At 38.9% G+C, this 20,373-nt stretch overlaps 2 protein-coding genes across 2 annotated transcripts; both read left to right on the top strand.

The window, feature by feature from the left end:
• Window positions 1-7,302, top strand: LOC127623683 (solute carrier family 35 member F6-like). The gene is made up of 6 exons (XM_052098129.1): window positions 1-199; window positions 2,749-2,821; window positions 3,109-3,280; window positions 3,536-3,751; window positions 3,991-4,101; window positions 5,538-7,302. The coding sequence occupies exons 1-6, from the start codon at window positions 123-125 to the stop codon at window positions 6,014-6,016; spliced, it is 1,128 nt and encodes a 375-aa protein (XP_051954089.1). The 5' UTR covers window positions 1-122; the 3' UTR covers window positions 6,017-7,302.
• A 136-nt stretch (window positions 7,303-7,438) lies between these two features.
• LOC127623681 (tau-tubulin kinase 2-like) lies at window positions 7,439-20,348 on the top strand. The gene is made up of 15 exons (XM_052098123.1): window positions 7,439-7,614; window positions 8,961-9,101; window positions 9,536-9,683; window positions 10,879-10,952; window positions 11,079-11,219; window positions 12,117-12,221; window positions 12,363-12,428; window positions 12,572-12,664; window positions 12,769-12,894; window positions 12,973-13,130; window positions 13,255-13,450; window positions 13,760-13,971; window positions 14,647-15,112; window positions 15,793-16,409; window positions 17,089-20,348. Exons 2-15 carry the CDS (start codon window positions 9,033-9,035, stop codon window positions 17,399-17,401), a joined length of 2,784 nt encoding a protein of 927 aa, XP_051954083.1. The 5' UTR covers window positions 7,439-7,614; window positions 8,961-9,032; the 3' UTR covers window positions 17,402-20,348.
• The last annotated feature ends 25 nt before the right edge of the window (window positions 20,349-20,373 follow it).

A 20,373-nucleotide genomic window follows, 5' to 3' on the forward strand; every position in this document is an offset into this window, starting at 1 on the left:
GCATACAGGCGAATAAGAACGACATGTCTTGTTCTGATGATTAACTGTAATCATCAGTGAGAGAGAAAACTCAGGACATCTGGACTGTCCGATGCCCGCGATCACTCAGTCTCACACTCACCATGGCTTGGACAAAATATCAGCTTTTTCTCGCTGGTCTGATGCTCACCACAGGCTCGCTTAACACATTATCAGCGAAGTAAGTACAAGACTCGGTGATTGTTTACATTTGCGTTCTGCTTTGTTTGTCTGTTTTGTTGACCCAAACTTTGCCGCTATAGCCTACACATGGCAGACAAATGTATTTCAATCTGTTATCATCTCGTCCTTTAGACAATTCTACACTGTTGCATTATTTTGCTAAGACGGACCTGATATCTTTGCCTAAATCTGAATGGGTCAGTTCGAGCGAGAGCGAGAGAGAGAGAGAGAGAGAGAGAGAGAGAGAGAGAGATACACTAATTATATACTAATAATTATATTATATACTGTCCAAGTTATTGGACCAAATGTATTTTGCTTTTATTCTATATGATGCTTTGGCAACATTGTTTTTTGAAACTTTCGTGCCAATAAAGCCCATTGAAAGAGAGAGAGAGAGAGAGAGAGAGAGATCAAAGAAATTAGATCACAAGGTTTTGTTTCTTTCAGTAATTTGGATGCATTTCATCAACACTGATTAAGTTACGAGGTGTAAAGAAATCACACATTTTGGGACAAGATAAGATGACTCACGTGCAGCTGTGATCACCCGACGTGTCGTGACATGCTGATCGTGCACTATCAGCAATTCTGCCACCCAAACTCTTGTGATCATTAGTCAGTCCCTTTACTATCGCATCATACGTTTTTTTCATTAAATTGGGTATTCGTACGTGTTGGGTTATCCCTATGTCCATTGAGTCAAGAATACTACTGCTACAAATACGATGTAATTTAATGTCTAACTTAATTCTCTTCATGTCTAAAAGCGAAGCTTTATGTTTCATTGAAGCAGATATTGGATACTTCACGCTCTATCTGCTTAAACATCTGACACTGATGCATCCGCGTTGTTACACTTTTTGATTCTTTTTGTGCTCATATAACACAATTACATTAACCCTTTTGCATCAATAAAAAAGTTACTTAGTGGTACTTGGAGGTCAAAAATGTCCACGTCAAAAAACTGCCATAAAAATATTATATATATTAAGATTATTTTTTCACTTTCAATTAGCTTATTTTTTTTTAACCAACATCAGTCCTCATCATAACTACCAAAGATTCATTAATTTCCCAGATTTTAACCCTTTAAATGCCAGTTTGTTTACATACTGTCTCTGTTGTTTTTCACACACACACACACATTTCTCAATATGCGCATACAAAACACATTCTGATATCCATACCAACACACCCACACAATTGTAGCTGCATCATTTATTTAACTGGCCTGCAGGGCTCTATAATATAACAAACAGAAAATATGAAAAGAGCATGTATTTGCTCCATAGGATTAACATGATAAAAAATGATGCCATCTGGTGGAAAATATAAAACATTTACATTTTGAAGCCAGTGCTGCGGAATGAAAGCATAATACCTTAGAATTCATGATTTTATGCTTTAATGGCACTGAGATCAAATATTGAAAATATTTCAATGGGGACATTTTGTCCTGATGGTCCTGAGTGTAACTATTTTGTGTACACAGTACTTTAAAGACGTATTATAGGAACTGAGGATGAAAAATAAAAATTCCCCCCAAAAATACACACCTTTGGCAAAATTTATGCCATTGGTATTAACCCAGCCAAAATTATCAAAAGGCAAAAAGTTCAGAAGGACGCACAAGTGTTAAATTGATAATAATCCTTAAATGGGATAATCCTAAAACTCCAGAGGGGAATGTCAAAGTCTTTTTGGCATCATGCATTATGTCAGTCATAACTTTTTACATTACATGGTTGTAAACATTTAATTATTATGTATAGTTACTTATTAAACTTGGTGTGATTACCAGCTGGAAAAGATACTCAATACAGTATAGTTATTTAGTGTGTACACCGTTTTTACAGACTGTGATGTCTCATTTGCACCTTTAACATCGTCCAGCAAAAAAACATTTTATATGCAAATTTTTATTATTTTGAATAAATGACGTACTACTTTGCATTGTATTACCCTGGAATAATTTTGAAAAACGAGTTACCACAGATGCAGTGTGGTTTCTAAAACAGCTGCTGAGTGAGTGACCGTAAATTTGCTGTCTTATCTCATCTGATGGTTGTAATCCACCACTCTTTTTTTTCTTTCTTTTTTTTTCTTCATTTGGAAAGTTGTGGAAATGTAATAGTAGTGTTTTTTTTTATGTTGGAGCAAAAGAGTAAGCAAAAATTATATTTGCCATGGTCTCCCATTCACCGCTATCAAAGTTTTCCCTGCAATCCTTTACTTCATCTTCCAAAATCCAGAACTGTAAAAAGGGGCCATTGCAAATTAATGACCGTTTGCTAAAAGGTTTTCCAAAAACACTCTCGTCCCCATTGTTTCGATCCAAACTCACACAATTGGTCGCTCCAATGTTGCTGTGGCGGCTTGTCGGGATGCTCAAACAAACAAATCAGTGTTTTGATAGCACCGTAGTGTTTTGACTTATCTCTGCTAAATGATCTATGTGTATTAATCTGGGAAAGGAGAAAGTAGTTTAAAATAAAAAGCATCACATCACCTAATGACAGTTATCTGAATCTCTTCACCTTCTAGATGGGCTGATTTGTTCTCTGCACCCGGATGTCATGGCACCCCAAAGCACAACTTCTCCCACCCCTTTGTACAGGTAACTATCTTCATATGTTCTTACCAAGACAACAATACACCATTCAAACTTCCTTCTCAGCATATTTTTGTCAGCCGTTCTAAGAAACAGAGAACTGAGAGTATGTCGATTTCTATGTTTTAGCAAAGTGAGAACTGGTTTTGACTTACCCTAGTTCACTTTTTCCCCTTTGTTACTTTTTTTTTTTTTTTTTTTTTACATTCGCTTACATATCATCTTTGTTTACTGTCCTTCACTGTTTTTTTTTTTTCGTGCTCTCTTTTTCACTACCCCTCTCTCCCATCCAGGCAGTGGGAATGTTTTTGGGTGAGCTGTCCTGCCTGGTGGTGTTCTACATCCTCCTTTGTCATGATCGACGCAAACCTGAGCCCACCATGGATCCAGGCCAGAGTTTCAGCCCCTTTCTTTTCCTCCCCCCTGCGCTTTGTGACATGATCGGAACATCCATCATGTATGTTGGTAAGTAAGTGCCCCCTTCACAGAGTAAGGTCATATTTACATATTATATTTTCTTGATAGTCTTTAGTTCCTTAACCTCTTTGCTTAAAATGGCCATTGTAGTGTTACATTTATCTAACCTTATCATAGAAAATGTATAAAAAAAAAAAAAGTAGTCTTAAAATAACTAAAAACATAAAGTCTTCTTATTGATAGATTGACTTTTATAGAAGTAGAACAGCTTTTAGTAATGTCCTTCCTCTTCATGTCTCCTAGCTCTGAACATGACCAGCGCCTCCAGTTTCCAGATGCTGCGAGGAGCTGTAATCATCTTCACCGGACTGCTGTCTGTAGCTTTCTTAGGACGACGACTGAAGCCCAGCCAGTGGGTTGGGATCCTAGTCACTATCCTTGGGCTGGTAGTAGTTGGCCTGGCTGATCTTCTGAGCCGCCGTGGAGATGATGCTCATAAACTCAGTGAGGTTATCACAGGTAATGTTCTACAGAATTATATTTAATCATCAAGAGTGACTGATTGTTCCAAGGTAGGCTTTGGGGAGATAACTGAGATAAGACAGACATGATATTTGTGATATACAAATCAGAAAATCCCATCATCGCAGATGTGAACTGTTTATCAGGTTATTGTTTATCCTTTTTTCTTGATTGTTTGTAACCGCATTATCTCAAAAGACTGTTGTTTTGATTTGTTTTTGATCTTTCTCTCATAGGAGACCTTTTGATCATCATGGCACAGATTATTGTTGCAGTCCAGATGGTCCTGGAGGAGAAGTTTGTTTACAAACACAATGTGCATCCTCTAAAAGCTGTTGGGACTGAGGGTAAATGTTTTTGACCATGTTTGAACTAAGTATATTGATGTTACATAACAATATTGTCATATTGTTTACAGACTTTGTGTATTGTTTTTCAGTCTCAGTGCCTGCTTTTGCATGCACAAGCTTACACCGATTTTGCTTAATAACCTGAGAATGTGTGAGATCATGCAAATAACGGCTGAAGAAGCCAAGTGCAAACTACACAACTTCCTGTTGGCACACTGTGCACAAAATTACTTGCAGTCTTTTGTTTTCAGTTGTGTTGTTGCATTACTTATCCACTGTGCGCATTTCTGTTTATGTTTTGATGTCAAAACCAGAGAATAACCTAATGGTTATTTATTTTTTAAGGAATAAGCAGATTTCTGATAGTTATGAACTCATTAAAAGTGCATCAAGAGAAAAGTAAACAAGGCAACATAAGATTATGAAAAAATTAGGTGAAAATGCTGTTAAATTAATGAAATCTGTTACAAGATCAAATTATCTGCCGATAATTGGCCATTTTGGCCGATAACTATGCCTGATTGACCAATTAACAGTTGTCATTTTGCAGTGTTGGTTCCAAAATATACTGCGCCCCTAAGAGGACAGAGTTTGCATTCCCTCGGAATAAGATTTGCATGTCCCCGCAATAGTTTTGCATTCCCTATTTTTGCTACAGTAACCATGTTTTACAATTTATATTTTCTAAGCTTAGTAAAACATATTTCATGAAACCTTAGAAATATTTCAGGAAAACAAAAACTATGGTAATACAATTAATAATTTTGTGGTAATGGTTTTACTATAAAAATAACATGGTTTAACTATTGTCACTGTAGTAAAACCAAGGCTTTACTATAGTAGATATTATGACAGTTCCATGTTTTTGGCAGAAACCATGGTTTTAGTACAGTTTAATGGATACATATAGTAACCATGGTTTTAGTACAGTTTAATGGATACATATAGTAACCATGGTTTTAGTACAGTTTAATGGATACATATAGTAACCATGGTTTTACTATAGACTAACCATGGCTAATCTTGTGGTTACTTTGATTTTACTACAAATACAGGGGTGTAACTAGAGGGGAGGGGAGAGGCGAGGGGGGGGGTATGGTGGGCAGCCACTCTAGGGCCCGGGGAAAGAGGGTCCCACAATAGTTGACCAAAAGAAACCATAATAATTACTGCGGGCCAGAGGGGTGATGAAAAACGGCCAAGGCCACCCAAAGAGGGGCCCCAACAGTTTCTTTGCACTAGGGCCTGCAAGATCTGAGTTATGCCACTATACAAATACGATGGTTAAACTAGGTTTTTTTTAGTAAATCCATAATAGATTTTTATTATCATATTTTTAGATTTTAGCATTGTCCATTAAAAAATCCATACTAGTCAAACACTAGTACTTTGAGTCTGTTTCCAGCAGCTTAGTTGTCTTTTCTCTCTCTTAGGTCTTTTTGGATTTGTCATCCTATCAATCCTCCTTATCCCGATGTTCTACATCAATGTGGGCAGTTTTGCAGATAACCCACGACATGTCCTTGAGGACGCACTGGATGCCTTCTGTCAAATCGGCCACAAGCCTCTCATCTTCCTGGCACTGCTGGGCAACACGGTTAGCATCGCCTTCTTTAACTTTGCGGGCATCAGCGTCACCAAGGAGATAAGTGCCACCACTCGCATGGTGCTTGACAGTCTGCGGACACTAGTCATCTGGGTTGTGAGTTTGGCACTGGGTTGGGAGGTATTCCATGGCCTACAGATCCTGGGCTTCATAATCCTACTCATGGGAACAGCGCTGTACAATGGACTCCACAAGCCTTTGATAGCCAAACTGCCCTGCTTTTCTGGAGATCAGACAGCAGAAGAGGGAGATGTTCCCGAAAGAGAGAGACTGCTTGGCGAGGGAAAAGCAGCACAGGAGAGCTAAATTTAGACTTTGAACAAAATGTTGCAAGCGATGCCGTGCTCTGGTGTGTGTGGAGTGTTCAGGCATTTGCTTTGTTTTAACAGTTATTTCCATTTTATGCACATAACTGAAATGAATGAATAGATGAGTACTTGTATGAAAATAAGGATTGATTTGTATTCGTAATCTCCGTCAAAATCAGATAAGAGATGGAGATTACGGCAAGGGAGAATCACATTTTAGTTTTGTTTTAAGAGTTTGAAACAACACTGTCCTGGGAGCCACACCCCTCACCTCATCACTAATTTGTTTTATGTTTTTGTTTTTTTTGCAAACCATTTTTTTCTCTCACAACTGTAAATAGTACCGTAATGCTTGGATTTTAAAATGGTTTTTATATACAAAGCATTACTTTTATGAAGGGATGGAAAGATTTTGTTCAATAATTGTAATGTATTGAAACTCAATTTTAACATTTGTTTTTTAATGCTGTGTTTTATAGGTTTCGGATTCAAAGCAATTAGCTTTTTGCCAATGTAATGTCCTGTTGGAGCACAAGTCCTCTTATTTTACCAATCATTTTAATTGAGAAATATTTTTAATCATATGTGAATTGGGTGTTATGCAGTGATAAGTTCTGTTAAATTTGGGAAAGCTGTAAATGTACATTTTTAGCTTTTGAGAATGTGAAAGTTATCATTTTGTGTCAAATATATTTTCTTTGCTACAAAGAATCTTAATCACAAAAAACAGCATAAGATTTGAATATGTTTTGGCCATTGATGTCCTCTGAATTTCAATTGAGGAATAATTTGTCAAATCTTTCCCTCTTTATAAGTGCATACCACATTCTCTTTAGAAACAGTTGTACATGTGGATAATGGATGTTAAATGTAATTGAATCGATTTCACTGAGTGTTGATATTAAGACTTGTTATTGATGTTAGTGATTTGTGGGGATTAATTACATGTAATGCCTGTGTCACACATCTTATACATGTGTAAGAAACACTTTGCTGGGTCTGGCTATATACTTTAAAAAATTACATTTTTTCCCCCCTCTCTTTAACTCTGAATTATTGACCTGTGTAATGCTACAACGAAGATGTGTGATAAATATTGATACTGTTGTTTTTTTTTTAAAATACTTTTAGCTTGGCTTTACATTTACATGTATTTACAGTTCAGCACTACAGAACAATACATGTAAAACACCAAAGATATGAATTTACACTCTGTATAGGCAGAACATCCCAATGCAAAGTCTGAAACAGAATCCGCAGCAATACGACTAATTAAAAAATATTTTGAGCATTTTTTTATTTTTTTACTTTTGTATTTTTTATTACATTTTATTATTATAGATGTTGTTGTTAAAATCGATGTTTGGAATCAAAACCATTCGGGCGCTTGTGACGTCACAGATCGGGATGCTCGCTCAGTCGCCGCCGCTATTACTGTTGAGAGAAAAGTGAGACAGGGTGTACTTTAGTCACTATTTTGTGTCTTAAACGGTATGGGATTATTATGTCCATCGTTTTGTATCAGCATGGCCTGCAGAACTGAAAATGATGTTTTAAAATCTTTGAAAACTGAACGGACTCCCTATGCAGAGAGAGGTAATGTCCACCGGTCACCTGAATCGAGCTAGTCCGCAGTATGAACGGGATTACAGCTGTAAAAACACTGCGTTACCACTGTTTAATAGTTACCTGGCGACCGTATGTTTCAGAAAATGTCTGCTGCGGCGCTGATATGCAGATTGGCTAATTAGCTGACGCGTAATCGTTGTTTTGTTGAGTAATCCGGTCTGTCTGATGCTTTAGCTTAAGCTAGTTTGTGTCCTATGTTTCCCTCTGTATATCGCGATGCGGGAAGGACAGAAACCCACAATCAAGATGTACAAGACAGTTGTGGATTGCAACATAGTTTGTGGATGTTAGCGTAAGCTAATATGAACATCAGTAATATAGGCAGTTAATAAAGTCATACGATAGGCCAGCTGCTGCCATCTCCATTTAAACATGAACAGTGTTGCATGAAGCTGTTCTGGTAATTGGTTTTAGACAAACATGCACTTTATGATCAGTTCTGCCAGCCAGACCGGTGGAAAAACCCGATAATAGTATTATTTTAGTACAGATTTTAGGATTAGAGCAGTAGATGATAGCCTTTTAAATTAATTGAATCTGTGCAGCATTATTACTGAGCCAAAGACGAATTATAAATGATTAATTTAGTTATTTTTTAAACTCTATAATAAAAAAAAAAAGTATTTAGCATTTCTATGCGTTCCTAAACATTTTTTAGGAGTGTGTCAAAAATGTCAGCAATTGCAATCATTCACTTTTGACAATTTCCATATTTTTGCATTTGCGCTGCAGTGTTTTTCAGTGCAATTGCTCATTATGGCCTAAATTATTTTATATGTTCCTCGAGCAGAGGTTTTCTAACATACAATTAAACATACATATCAAATGATCTCAGTCTAGGATTAGTTTTGTGTGTGTGTTGTAGATTTAGATATTATATTGAAGTCACTGTCTTGGAGATATGGTGAATTTGTTCTTTTTCAGGCATACAGTAAGTCAGTTCCTCAAGGATTTGACTGTATTTAGCTCCATCAGTTTTGCTGTGCACCGTAGACGTGACAGTCAAAAAGAACCAGGACAGGCTTTTTTACAGATCTTGTTTATTCTGTTCAGAGGGCATCCTCAGTACAGGTCAGATTCATGTAGTTTTGGCTGCCTTTACAGATGAGCCACTTCCATTTATGGATGCAGCCAGTACATTGTACTTGTCATTAAAGCATAAAAGCATGATCAGTAAGTTCTGCTTGCAGCCATTATTGGTGAGGCAATCTCCCTGATATCTACAAACCTATCTAGAATCTCTCATGTCTGTTTTAACCAAATGCTCAGTTTTTTAAACAGATCTGTTTTGCTGATCTTATTCTGATTTTCAGTGAGGGACCAAGCAAACTGATGTGAGGTGTAGAGCATCTTTGAGTGTGCTCAGTCCACTCTTGAGCATCAGGATGAGTGGAACAGGGGAGCAGTCCGATATCCTAGCCGTCGGGAGCATGGTCCGGGAGCGATGGAGAGTGGTGAGCTCCTTATGTTTAAGAATCCTTTCCAATTAAGCTACCTGAGAAGATGCACTCTTAGGATTGAAAGATCAGGACGTGGATGACACTGTATTAAAATAATCATGGTTAGATTCATGGAAATGTACTGATGGTTGTTAGCCTAATTTATGTAAATGTTCACTTAGACAAGGAGATTTGTTTTTAGCTCAAATTATATACTTTTAACTGATACACTGCAGATGTGTCAAGTAATGCTGACACCATCAAGAAAAAGTATACAGCATGCTGACATATAGTCACAAAGTAGTACACAGCAATTGCATAAATTATGTTGTGATATTAATGATTTAAATCTAAATGTATGAATAAAAAAATATGAAGATTTACTTAATTATGAAATGTAAAGATGCCTTAGAAGAACAAAGTAATTTAAAGTTTTCTTTGCTGTGCAGTTGAAAAAGATTGGTGGTGGTGGTTTTGGTGAGATCTATGAAGTCCTGGACCAGGTCAACCAGATGAATGTGGCTCTCAAAGTAGAGTCTGCCCAACAACCCAAACAGGTCCTGAAGATGGAGGTAGCGGTTCTGAAAAGGCTTCAGGGTAAGGATGAACAAACCATTAAGATACAGATCTTAAAGGGATAGTTCACCCAAAAATGAAAATTCGCTCATCATTTACTCACCCTCATGATATCTCAGGTGTGTATGACTTTCTTTCTTCTGCTGAACGCATTTGAAGAAAATTAGAAAAATATAATAGCTCAGTAGGTCCTTAAAATGCAAGTCAATGGTGATCCGATTTTTGAAGCTCCAAAAATCACAGACAGTCAGCATAAACGTCATCCATACGACTCCAGCTGTTAAATTGATGTCTTCTAAAGTGGCATGATCACTTTTGGTGTGTACTTTTTTAAACTCTAAATCATGCTTCTATTCTGCAGCGAAACACGTTAGAACTGCATAGGGGGCCTGGGTAGCTCAGTGGTTAAGATGCTGGCTACCAACCCTGGAGTTCGTTGGTTCAAATCCAGGGCATACTGATTGACTCCAGCCGGGTCTTCTAAGTAACCAAATTGGCCCGGTTGCTAGGGAGGGTAGAGTCACACGGGGTAACCTCCTCTTGATCGCTATAATGTGATTCGCTCTCAGCATGGATGCCGCGGTGGATGGCATGAAGCCTCCACATGCACGAGGTCTCCGCGGTAATGCACTCAACAAGCCACGTAATAAGATGCACGGGTTGACGGTCTCAGACGCAGAGGCAGCTGAGATTCGTCCTCCACCACCCGGATTGAGTTGTCACTATGCCACCACGAGGACTTAGAGCTCATTGGGAATTGGTCATTCCAAATTGGGAGAAAAAGGGGAATAAAATATACAAGAAAAAAAAATGCACAATACTTATTAGATATTTCTAACGATTCTATATTATTCATAATCTTACCAGCAGCATTTTGTACAATGCACTACTCTAGTAAGGATATTATTGGAAAGATTTTATTAGATTTGTGTGAAGGGATTAATGGAAAGGAGGCGAGAACCGGCTTGAGAATATAAATGGTATTTTAATACGAAACTTAAACAAAAAGACAAACACACACAGGTGTCGGACAGCTGTCTGTAAATCTCTCTCTCTTTCCCTCTGCAGTCTCCAGTCGGTCTTTATTCCTCTCTGAGGCTTGATTGGCCTGATTAGGGGCCGGGTGTGTGGAATCACGACCCGGACCGCCCTCCGACCTGCCACAATTTGTTTACCATTTACCAATTTCTGTTGTGGATGTTGACTCATTTTGTAGGTAAAGACCATGTTTGTCGCTTTGTTGGCTGTGGACGCAATGACCGCTTCAACTATGTGGTCATGGAGCTTCAGGTGAGTCATTCAATTCTTTATTTTATATTCTGAATTTATGGAGAATGACCACTCACAAGTCATAAAAACACAACAACCCTGACCTCAGTCACCTGATGTTATTTGTTCTATGACACTGAATTGCAGGGAAGAAACTTGGCAGACCTTCGGCGCACCATGGCCCACGGCACATTCAGCTTCTCCACCACACTCAGGCTGGGCCGACAAATCTTAGAAGCCATCGAGAGCATCCACTCAGTGGGCTTCTTGCATAGAGACATCAAACCAGTAAGAGTGCTTTGTTGATGAGAGACAGAATTCTACTCTTGAACAAATAGCTCCTGGCCTAAAAGCACTTTTAACATGGGCTGTTATTCATTTGTTAACAGAGCATCTATTAGATTATAGATTATCTTAGTAAAGGATAACCTTTAAATCAAACTACAGCTGTCAAAACATTTTAAATTAAGTTACATTTTCTTAATCGCGATTAATGCATTTATTGATTCCGACATCTCCGTGTGAGTTCTGAATACTGGTTGGAATAGGGCAGAACCTTTGCGGTGTGTCCGGATTCAATTTAATTGACGTACACACCAAAATAATTTAAAAATAATACACGCAACATTGATTTCTGTGTGATTCATGTGCATTCCGTTCCAAGTGGATAGACACAGCTGCTGGTAGATTAATATTGTAGAGGATGGGTTTTTAAATGGATAGTTCACCCCAAAATTAAAATACTCTTATCATTTCCTCACCCTCATGACATCCACTTGCATAGTTTGGATTTGCAGAGATGAAATATTCTTCTAAAAGTCTTTTGTGATCTTCTGAAGAAAGAAAGTCATACACCTCTGGGATGGCGTGAGGGTGAGGAAATGATGCGAGAATTTTCATTTTTGGTTGAAATATACCGTTAAGAGATTTAATACGCATTGCATTTACAAAAATGCAACCTATGGAGACTAGTTCTTTCAATTAGTCAATCTCTAAATCGACTTTTAGTGCATTTCTGTTTTTATACTGTGAACACTATTGTTACATTTTGTTTTGTAAAATCAAATTTGAGCACTTTCACATTCTTTGATTAATTGCAATTTACTTTGAAAATCACATGTTAATCGCGATTAGATATTTTAATTGACTGACAGCACTAAATCAAACCTTTTCTATTTCAAACAGTCCAACTTTGCAATGGGCCGTCTAGCAAGTACATGCCGAACCTGTTATATGCTTGATTTTGGTTTGGCACGCCAGTTTACAAACTCATGTCAAGAAGTCCGTCCAGTGAGTAATCCGATATATTTTATTTCTATGTTTATGAAATATCACTTTAGCTCTTTAAGTGTGCAGTCATCATATAATAGTGTTGCTTAATCTGTTTCTTTCTATGTACTTATCTCTGCCTGTTCTCTTTACTGTCCAAAGCCACGTCCAGTGGCGGGATTCAGAGGAACCGTCCGTTATGCTTCTATTAATGCCCATAAGAATAAGGTACCTTGTAATCTTTCTTTTCACACACTCAATTCTCAAACCAATTAAGCATGTTGGTCAGGTGTCTGTATCACACTTGATCAGAGTCATTCATATTCCACTAAAATGCACATCTTCTCCATTTCATTCCCTCTTCTATAAAGGAAATCAGTCGACATGATGACCTTTGGTCTTTATTTTATATGCTTGTGGAGTTCATGGTGGGTCAGCTACCCTGGAGAAAGGTCAAGGACAAAGTAAGCACTGCTCCTGCTGTAACCTGCCTTGGACAAAAGGTTTGCTGAAGGTAGTGTGTCTGTTTAATGAACTAACCTTTTAGTGGTCATTGCTCTTAATACAGGAACAGGTAGGAAATATGAAGGAGACGTACGACCATCACCTCATGCTCAAGCACCTCCCGGCTGAGTTTAGCATTTTTCTGGACCATATCTCCAATCTGGATTACTACACTAAACCAGATTATCAGGTAATGAACACTGAGACTTGACAGTGATTTTTAGTGTAGACACCATCTCTTCATTGGCTTGCTCACTTTTCATTTCAGCTTCTGATGTCAGTCTTTGACAACAGTATGAAGAGCTATAATGTGGTGGAAAATGACCCTTATGACTGGGAGAGGACTGATTCAGAGGACACACTTAATGTTGGAACCCTGGCAACCACAGCTCAGCAGCTGACCCGTCTCACACCCGCATACCTGGGGTAGGTGTTCAACGTCTATGAAGCAACAAGCATTAATCAACTTTGAATATATGATACATTGATTCTCTGAAGAAACTGTTTGTTTGAGGTCTTAATTAATTGAGAGACGTTTGATTCCACCCAGCATGGCCAATGCCTCTGTGATCCCAGGCGATCTGCAACGTGAAAACACAGAGGATGTTCTTCAGGGTGAGCGCCTCAGTGAGGCTGATAATTGCGCCCACATCCCAACCCAGCCTGTACAGGGAGCAGATGTGTGGGAAGATATGGAGCACAGCCGTGACCGAAACCTCAATCACATCCAGCCACTAATCAGAAAGGTGCAGAGAATGAGTGCAAAAAAAAAAAATATACATTTTACTGCTAATATATTTTTTTTATGTTTCAGGTCACACACACTCTCAAAATTTCAAAAATAAGTTACGACCAAAATCATGTCTCCTTGTGACATGGGTTTGGCTCAACTATGCTCAGATTTAGTGAAAAAGTGTTAAAGTCGCAGTAACAAAAAAGTCCACATTAAAACAAAAAGAATAATGGGGCATGTTTTGCTACTGTGTATGTAGTATGTAATGTCAGTTGTATTTAGCTGTTCTTTGTCATGAGCTTTTATGTGTTTCTTTATTTAGGTGGCTAGTGAGGAGGAGCAAAGCAAAGAGGGCAACCAGAGCCCCAACAGTGGCTCTATCCAAGGATCTCCCAGGCGTGTGCGCTCAGAGACCCTGCTCATTGACCGTGTGGCTCCTCTACTGAGAAGGATGCGCCACAGCCAGAGCATGGGTCTGGACAAGAGACTGACCCCTGAGCCTAAACCCACCATTGAACGCTTTCTGGAGGCCTAGTCAGTATTAAACAATCTTAATCATTCTTGCTAATAATGAATGCTTTCTGGAGGGCTAGTCAATATTAAGCAATCTTAATCATTCTTGCTAATAATGAATGCTTTCTGGAGGGCTAGTCAATATTAAGCAATCTTAATCATTCCTGCTAATAATGAATGCTTTCTGGAGGGCTAGTCAATATTAAACAATCTTAATCATTCTTGCTATTAAATGTTCAGTTATCTTCCCACGGTCATGGAAAACCTGGGAATGAATATTAGAATAGTAGTTTCCAGGCCTGGAATTTAGGACAATTTAAAAGTGTCTTTTAAAATATGTAGCGAATACATTTGTTTTTTTTCCAGTTCTTTCAATGGGTAAATATTGCTCTTTGCGAGTACTTGTGTAGAGCAAATTTTGCCATTTAGCCATAGTGATTATATCGTTTGGTCACTTGAGGGCCTGATTGGAGACATTTTTACACTCACAAGAATACTCGTTTAAATCTATTAATTTCAACGATTGGTACCTGACATATAAATTTAATTAACCCTTATCAATAATCATGAAAGAATGAAAAGGTCATACAGCAGTCTTAGAAATTCAATGGTCAAAATAGATATGAATCCTGGAAAAAGTGCCATAGTTTGTGTTGATGCATTAGTGACATTATAATAATTTCTTCTGCTTTTTAGTTTAGGGAAGCAGCGGCCATGCCTGCCCCAGGACAGGTCTGTCTGCCGGGTTGAGCAGGGCTCCTTGGAGGATGAGGAGGGTGCAGCCAGCAGTGGTTACGTTGCAGTCAACCTCAGCCCAGTCCCCCAAGAGGGTGACTCACAGGAGTGGGTCCTAGTGGAGCTTGAGGGAGGGAGCGGATCAGCCGGCTGTAAACCTGATGAGGAGGAACGCTCAGGGATCTCACCACGCTCCTCCAGCCCCCTCGCCCTCCCTCGCACCTGGTCTGACCCCCTCCCTCAGCGCACTAGCAGCCTGAGTGGCTTAGGAGAATTCCAAGCAAGCGTCTACCACACTGGACCTCCTTTTACCCGCTTGCCGGGTTTGTCTGGCGTAACAGGCTTGTCTGGGCTATCTGGACTGAGGAGACTGCCCACAATCCAGCCTGCAACAATGGTCCATCTCAGCAGGAACCATCTTGAGCAGGTGGGTGTCTCATGCAACCTTCTAAAGTACATTTTGCAATACCACAAGTATGTCTGCTAAGGAATATACATTTAATTATTTTAAATATAAGTGCAACACTGTGTCTTAACCAGACAAGATGTAATCTGTCTGTCCACACTAAAAGCAAAAATGCTGAACGACTCTGCACAGAAAGAGCAGATCAGAACTTATTTGATGAATAATATAAACTGTAGTTTGACTGAGTTGGATTTGGGCCAATGAGATATCAGATTTTACTATCATTGATGCTACCCACGCTGCAAAAACAGAAATCGAGCGATAAACAACATGTCATGGCTGGTTAGGACACAGTGTAAATGTGGTACCCTACAAGTTTGAGTCTGTCGTGTCTCCAAATGTAGCAATAAGCAACTATTTTAAATGGGTGCATTGCAGTGGTTTTACTGCTGTAGCACTATGTTGTAGATTTTGGCCAGCGACTAAAATTGTCCCATTAATCCATAACAAAGACAGCACTGCATTTTAAGGTGTTTGATAGAACACAGAGTGAAACGGAATAGAGTAAATTTCACCAGAGCCCATATTTTTGCCAGACAGAGGATGGTGCACTATGAAAAACAGATTGGCCAAAGCAACAGTTTATTCCTGCAGAGGTCCATCAATAATGTCCTGTCTTCTTGTCACTATTCCCTTCTTAGTCATCCAATGCTGTGCAGCAGTGTTTCCAGCTGCAGCATAAGACTGGAGATGATTCTAAGAATGACAATCCATCAGGCGCTGCAGGGCACAATCATGTGCCAAATTATTCACCCCCTAAAAGCCCCAATAAGTGCTCTTTTCCTGTAGATGGAAACATTATCTCTGTCAAAGCCTCTGAAAAAGATGTTGAGAGTGACTCTGGCTGTCCTGATGGTGGACCTTGTATAACACCCAACCAGGGTGTTGATAGAGTTCCGGCATCACCTCGTGAGCTCTCCCCCAGAGCCAGTCGCATCCCTGTCCGTGACCCGGACTCTCCAACCTGCAGGGGTTTTCCAGCCCCGCTGTCTCCATCTCTTTCGATATCCTGTGAGCACTTCCCCTCTGCACAGCTCCGTGACAAGTTCACCTTCCCTACTGGCTCTCGAGGGTCTGACTGGCAGGGAGAGGAGCCTCTCTCTCTGTCCTCCTCCTCAGGCCCTCTCTCAATAAAGAGTAAAATACCGAGACCCATAAGCCCCACTCTAGTGCCGGATCAACTGTCTGCTCAGACGCCAATGCTTATTCCTCGGCCGCCACCAGGCAAACCACCCCTTCGTACAGGCGGCGACAACAGGTTAGAGAAGAAAATAAATTTTTGTTGTCTTTGTTTGTTAGTTGATTGATGTGTTTTTATTATTATGTGTTAGCATAAATTGAAAAAACTAACATAGCCTTAACTCTAGGTTTGGGAATCAAGAACCAATTGTTATTCATAACTGGTTCAGTATTGTAAAATACCAGGACTAATTCATTTTAATGGTTCATTAATGTCTGCATTCCAATGCCGATGCATATGGAACATTGAACTAAAATACTCTGACTTATGAATGAATGACTCATGAGCCAGTTCTTGTCAATGAATCAGTCAAAATAACTCGCAAACGCTTAATTGCTCACTAAATCAGTCAGAGCAGTTACAAGACTATCAAAATGATTTTTTAACAAATCAGTATCCAGAAACACAAATGCCTATAAAGGTCATGGAAAAGATTTTCATTGGTCAAAAGGGTATGAAGTATAGTATTTTTATTTTTTTTGGTTTAGAATATATATTTACAAAATATAGTAAATGTTATAATATAATTAGGATCAGTTATTTGGTGCCTCCTCAAAAGCACAAAGAGTCATTAATGTAATTGTTAAGCAACCAAATCCTTAGGGAGAATCAGCAATTCCCATCCCTATTAACCTCTGGCTTTTACAGTGCACGAGTGAATAATTGATGTGATGTTGGATATTATTCTCTATACCAGACGCAGACGCTATGGCATTCGTGCTAGCAGCACTGGTGACACAGATCTCCTGGACAACCTTACTCAGATCATGCAGGAGCGAGGCGGCCTGGCTGTCAGCTCCTCCTCCTGTTACCAACGCACCTCCACCTCTTCCCTGCAGCGCTCGCTAAGCTCCTCCCCTTCCCGATTTGAGGGTGCTTACAGCCAGCCACCAATTGGCTGTTCTGCCTCCCCGCCTCCTCGAATCAGTGACTTGCGGGTGAATCATGGCTCAGGCCTCTGCAGCAGAGTCAGAGCAGGAAGTCTTGAGAGCAAACCACAACCAAAATGAGCAAATAAAGAGAAAAACATGCATATATGTTACTGATGGTGTGAGTTGTCAGTAATTTGACAGCTGGTTTAAAATATTATAAGTAGCTTTTAACCCGGTATCAAGTTTGAAGCCTGATGAACTGTAGCCTTTATACAAGTGGTATTTTGATAAATAAGTAGCGGGATAAAAGCTGAAACCAGAATTATTGGTTGTGATTACTTGAAAGCATCATGTCTTTTTTAAAACATTAAATATGATTTATGGGGTCATATCAAACGTTTTCAAAACAGTATAACCAACCAACCTAAACACCCATTTGTGTTTGCGCCTTGAGTAACACCCCCTACACATGAAATGAGCAACAGCGCAGCGTTCCAGTCCTTATACACCTGATGTGGGTTTGCTGTCGTGTTCAGTAAAGTTTTTATCTCCCAAATTTTCAGCCACTCTTTTCTAACATTGGGATCCTTCAAATGGAAATGTAGAGGAGCATGTGCTTAACACAGCCAGAAAGAACAGCAGAGCTAGTTGTTTTTTGTCATAGGGTCGAGGTTTGGCTGTTAGATTCAGCTCTCTTGTTATAAAGTGTTATAAATCACTGATTTATGAATATTTACTGATTGGCATAAAAATATGTTTTCAGAACTGATTGCCCTTGAACCACTGATGGCAGCATGCTGTTGAGAATGGGAATGCTCTAAGTACTGTATATTAGACCTCCTTGTTTTTATCTGCTTCAATAAGTTCCAAAAAATGCTCTTTTTGGACTGGGGAGGAAGTTTGAGTTCTGAAAGATAGTATGTTTTCATATACAGTGCTGTGCAAAGGTTTTAGACATTTGTGAAAAATGTTGCATAATGCGGATGTCTTCAAAAATAATTAAATAAATAGTTTTCATTTATCATTTAACATCATACAAAGTCCAGTAAACTTAAAAAAGCTAAATCAATATTCAGTGTGACCACCTTTGCACCAATTCTCCTAGGTACACCTGGACAGTTTTTCTTGGATGTTGGCAGATAGGATGTTTCAAGCTTCTTGGAGAATTTGCCACAGTTCTTCTATCTGTTTAGGCTGTCTCAATTGCTTCTGTCTCTTCTTGTAATCCCAGACTGACACGATCTTCAGTGGGGGACTTTGTGGGGGCAGTGGCGGAGCTAATGGGTGGCCATGGCCACCATGGACCAAAGCCTGGCCACCCCACTCACAATTGCTGTTTAGTCATTTTCTTTGGTAATTTTTTGGCACAATTTAGTTGTTTAGAGGTCAAATTATCTCTGTACAAATGTACAAACTTAACATGTGCACACACCCAAGGTCACCGCACCTCTCCGTCCTGGGTGTCATTGTATCCACTCAACCCCTCCCCCCACACACCGACGATATAAAAATGCTGCCCGAACATTTCTGTGCCACCACAGACTGATCGCTTGCCCCTGCCTGGCCACCCCTTTGAAAAACTCCTGGTTACGCCCCTGTGTGGGGGCCATGACATCTGTTGCAGGGCTCCCTGTTCTTCTATTCTAATCTTACTATTTGCGAAAGTAATATTTGGGAGTCTAACATTTATATTTCCTATTGTCACACTAAAGCTGATGATATTAATGACCATCTTAAGTGATACTTTTGCACAGTACTGTACATCAAGCTCTTATCTCAAAATGTCAAGGAACATTGGATTTCTCATGATATGACCCCTTTAACATGCTGAACAGTTTATTTTCTCTTGAAAAATGGTCATTGGGATAATTTGTATTTATTTATTTTGAAGACCTCATATAGTTTGTGCCAAATATTCATTTTTATTTTTTATATTTCTTTTTTAATTTTTGTGTTTAATTTATCGGTTTTTGTCTCCTTGTCTATTTTTCAGTTTCTGGTTTACGCATAGGTCTCTAATAGTGAGAATGTTTGAAATGTGAAATTAATGTGGCTGGACTTAGTAACTCATTGTATTCTGTCCAACAGATGCATGTTTCGAGTTTTGTGAAAGCAGATAGAAGACTTACATTTTTAAATTTTATTATGTTATTATTTTATTTACGATTCATGTGTCCGAGAATTTAAGCTATTCTTAAGCACTAATTTCAATCGGAGGGTATCTATACAGTGTAATATCATTTATGTATTGATACCTATGGTCCAAGCATGCATGTGTATATATGTATTTCAGGGAATGTACTGTATGTACTGTAAACTGTATCATCTATAGAATGTATTTATTGGATGTGGTAACCATACCTGACAATGTAGCTTTATTACTTGTGACTGAGTGGAATTGCCATCACATTAAGGGTCAGCAACCTTGCAATTGCCAAGTGTAACCTCTTGCATGCCTGCAATGTAATACTAACACAGTCCTTGTAAATAGTCATAACTTACTGATATACTGCAGTGGAACACTATGGACCCTTAAACTGAATTATACAAGGTACTCTTGATTCAAAACACAGAACGCTACAGCCCCAATTCTACATTACTTAAATAGATCAGCGTGAAGTCTGTTTGACAAATGGACTATGCCAAGGCAGTTTTGGGGATTGAACCTTCCATTGTGACATTGAAAATTGGCTGAAGCATACAAGACCCATGCAGATGTACAGGAAAGCAATTACTGCACCACTAGTACAATATTTCACAATATACTGAGCCATTCGCACTACTATGACTTCATTGTGTGCTGTGCATATAGAATAGTTGTTTTGTTCTGGACTGTCCATTTTGTCCTCTGGAAGTACATTGACTTTAAATGCATCAGTAGACCCACCACTGTAATATGACTGATGGTTTCACTCTATTAAGAATTGTACATAATCTAAACTGTATATAGATATAAATATATTAAAAAGAAAACACCACATTATGCTTCTTGTACTGTATTTTGCTAACATGTTTCAATCATGCAAAAAAAATGTCACCATTTTGGAATGTTTATGTATTCATATTAATGGAATAAATAAGTACTCTTAAGTACCTGATGCCTTTGTATG

This window comes from Xyrauchen texanus, chromosome 30 (assembly GCF_025860055.1).
Source record: "Xyrauchen texanus isolate HMW12.3.18 chromosome 30, RBS_HiC_50CHRs, whole genome shotgun sequence".
NCBI classification, from domain to species: Eukaryota; Metazoa; Chordata; class Actinopteri; order Cypriniformes; family Catostomidae; genus Xyrauchen; species Xyrauchen texanus.

What these genes read in the sequence shown, in the direction of transcription:
- LOC127623683 (XM_052098129.1), top strand. Translation starts at nt 123, where the DNA reads ATGGCTTGGACAAAATATCAGCTTTTTCTCGCTGGTCTGATGCTCACC. An exon ending in CTTAACACATTATCAGCGAA is followed by an intron (nt 200 to 2,748) that starts GTAAGTACAAGA and finishes TTCACCTTCTAG; the next exon opens with ATGGGCTGATTTGTTCTCTG. An exon ending in AAAAGCTGTTGGGACTGAGG is followed by an intron (nt 4,102 to 5,537) that starts GTAAATGTTTTT and finishes TCTCTCTCTTAG; the next exon opens with GTCTTTTTGGATTTGTCATC.
- LOC127623681 (XM_052098123.1), top strand. Translation starts at nt 9,033, where the DNA reads ATGAGTGGAACAGGGGAGCAGTCCGATATCCTAGCCGTCGGGAGCATG. An exon ending in GGTTCTGAAAAGGCTTCAGG is followed by an intron (nt 9,684 to 10,878) that starts GTAAGGATGAAC and finishes CTCATTTTGTAG; the next exon opens with GTAAAGACCATGTTTGTCGC. An exon ending in CTCACACCCGCATACCTGGG is followed by an intron (nt 13,131 to 13,254) that starts GTAGGTGTTCAA and finishes GATTCCACCCAG; the next exon opens with CATGGCCAATGCCTCTGTGA.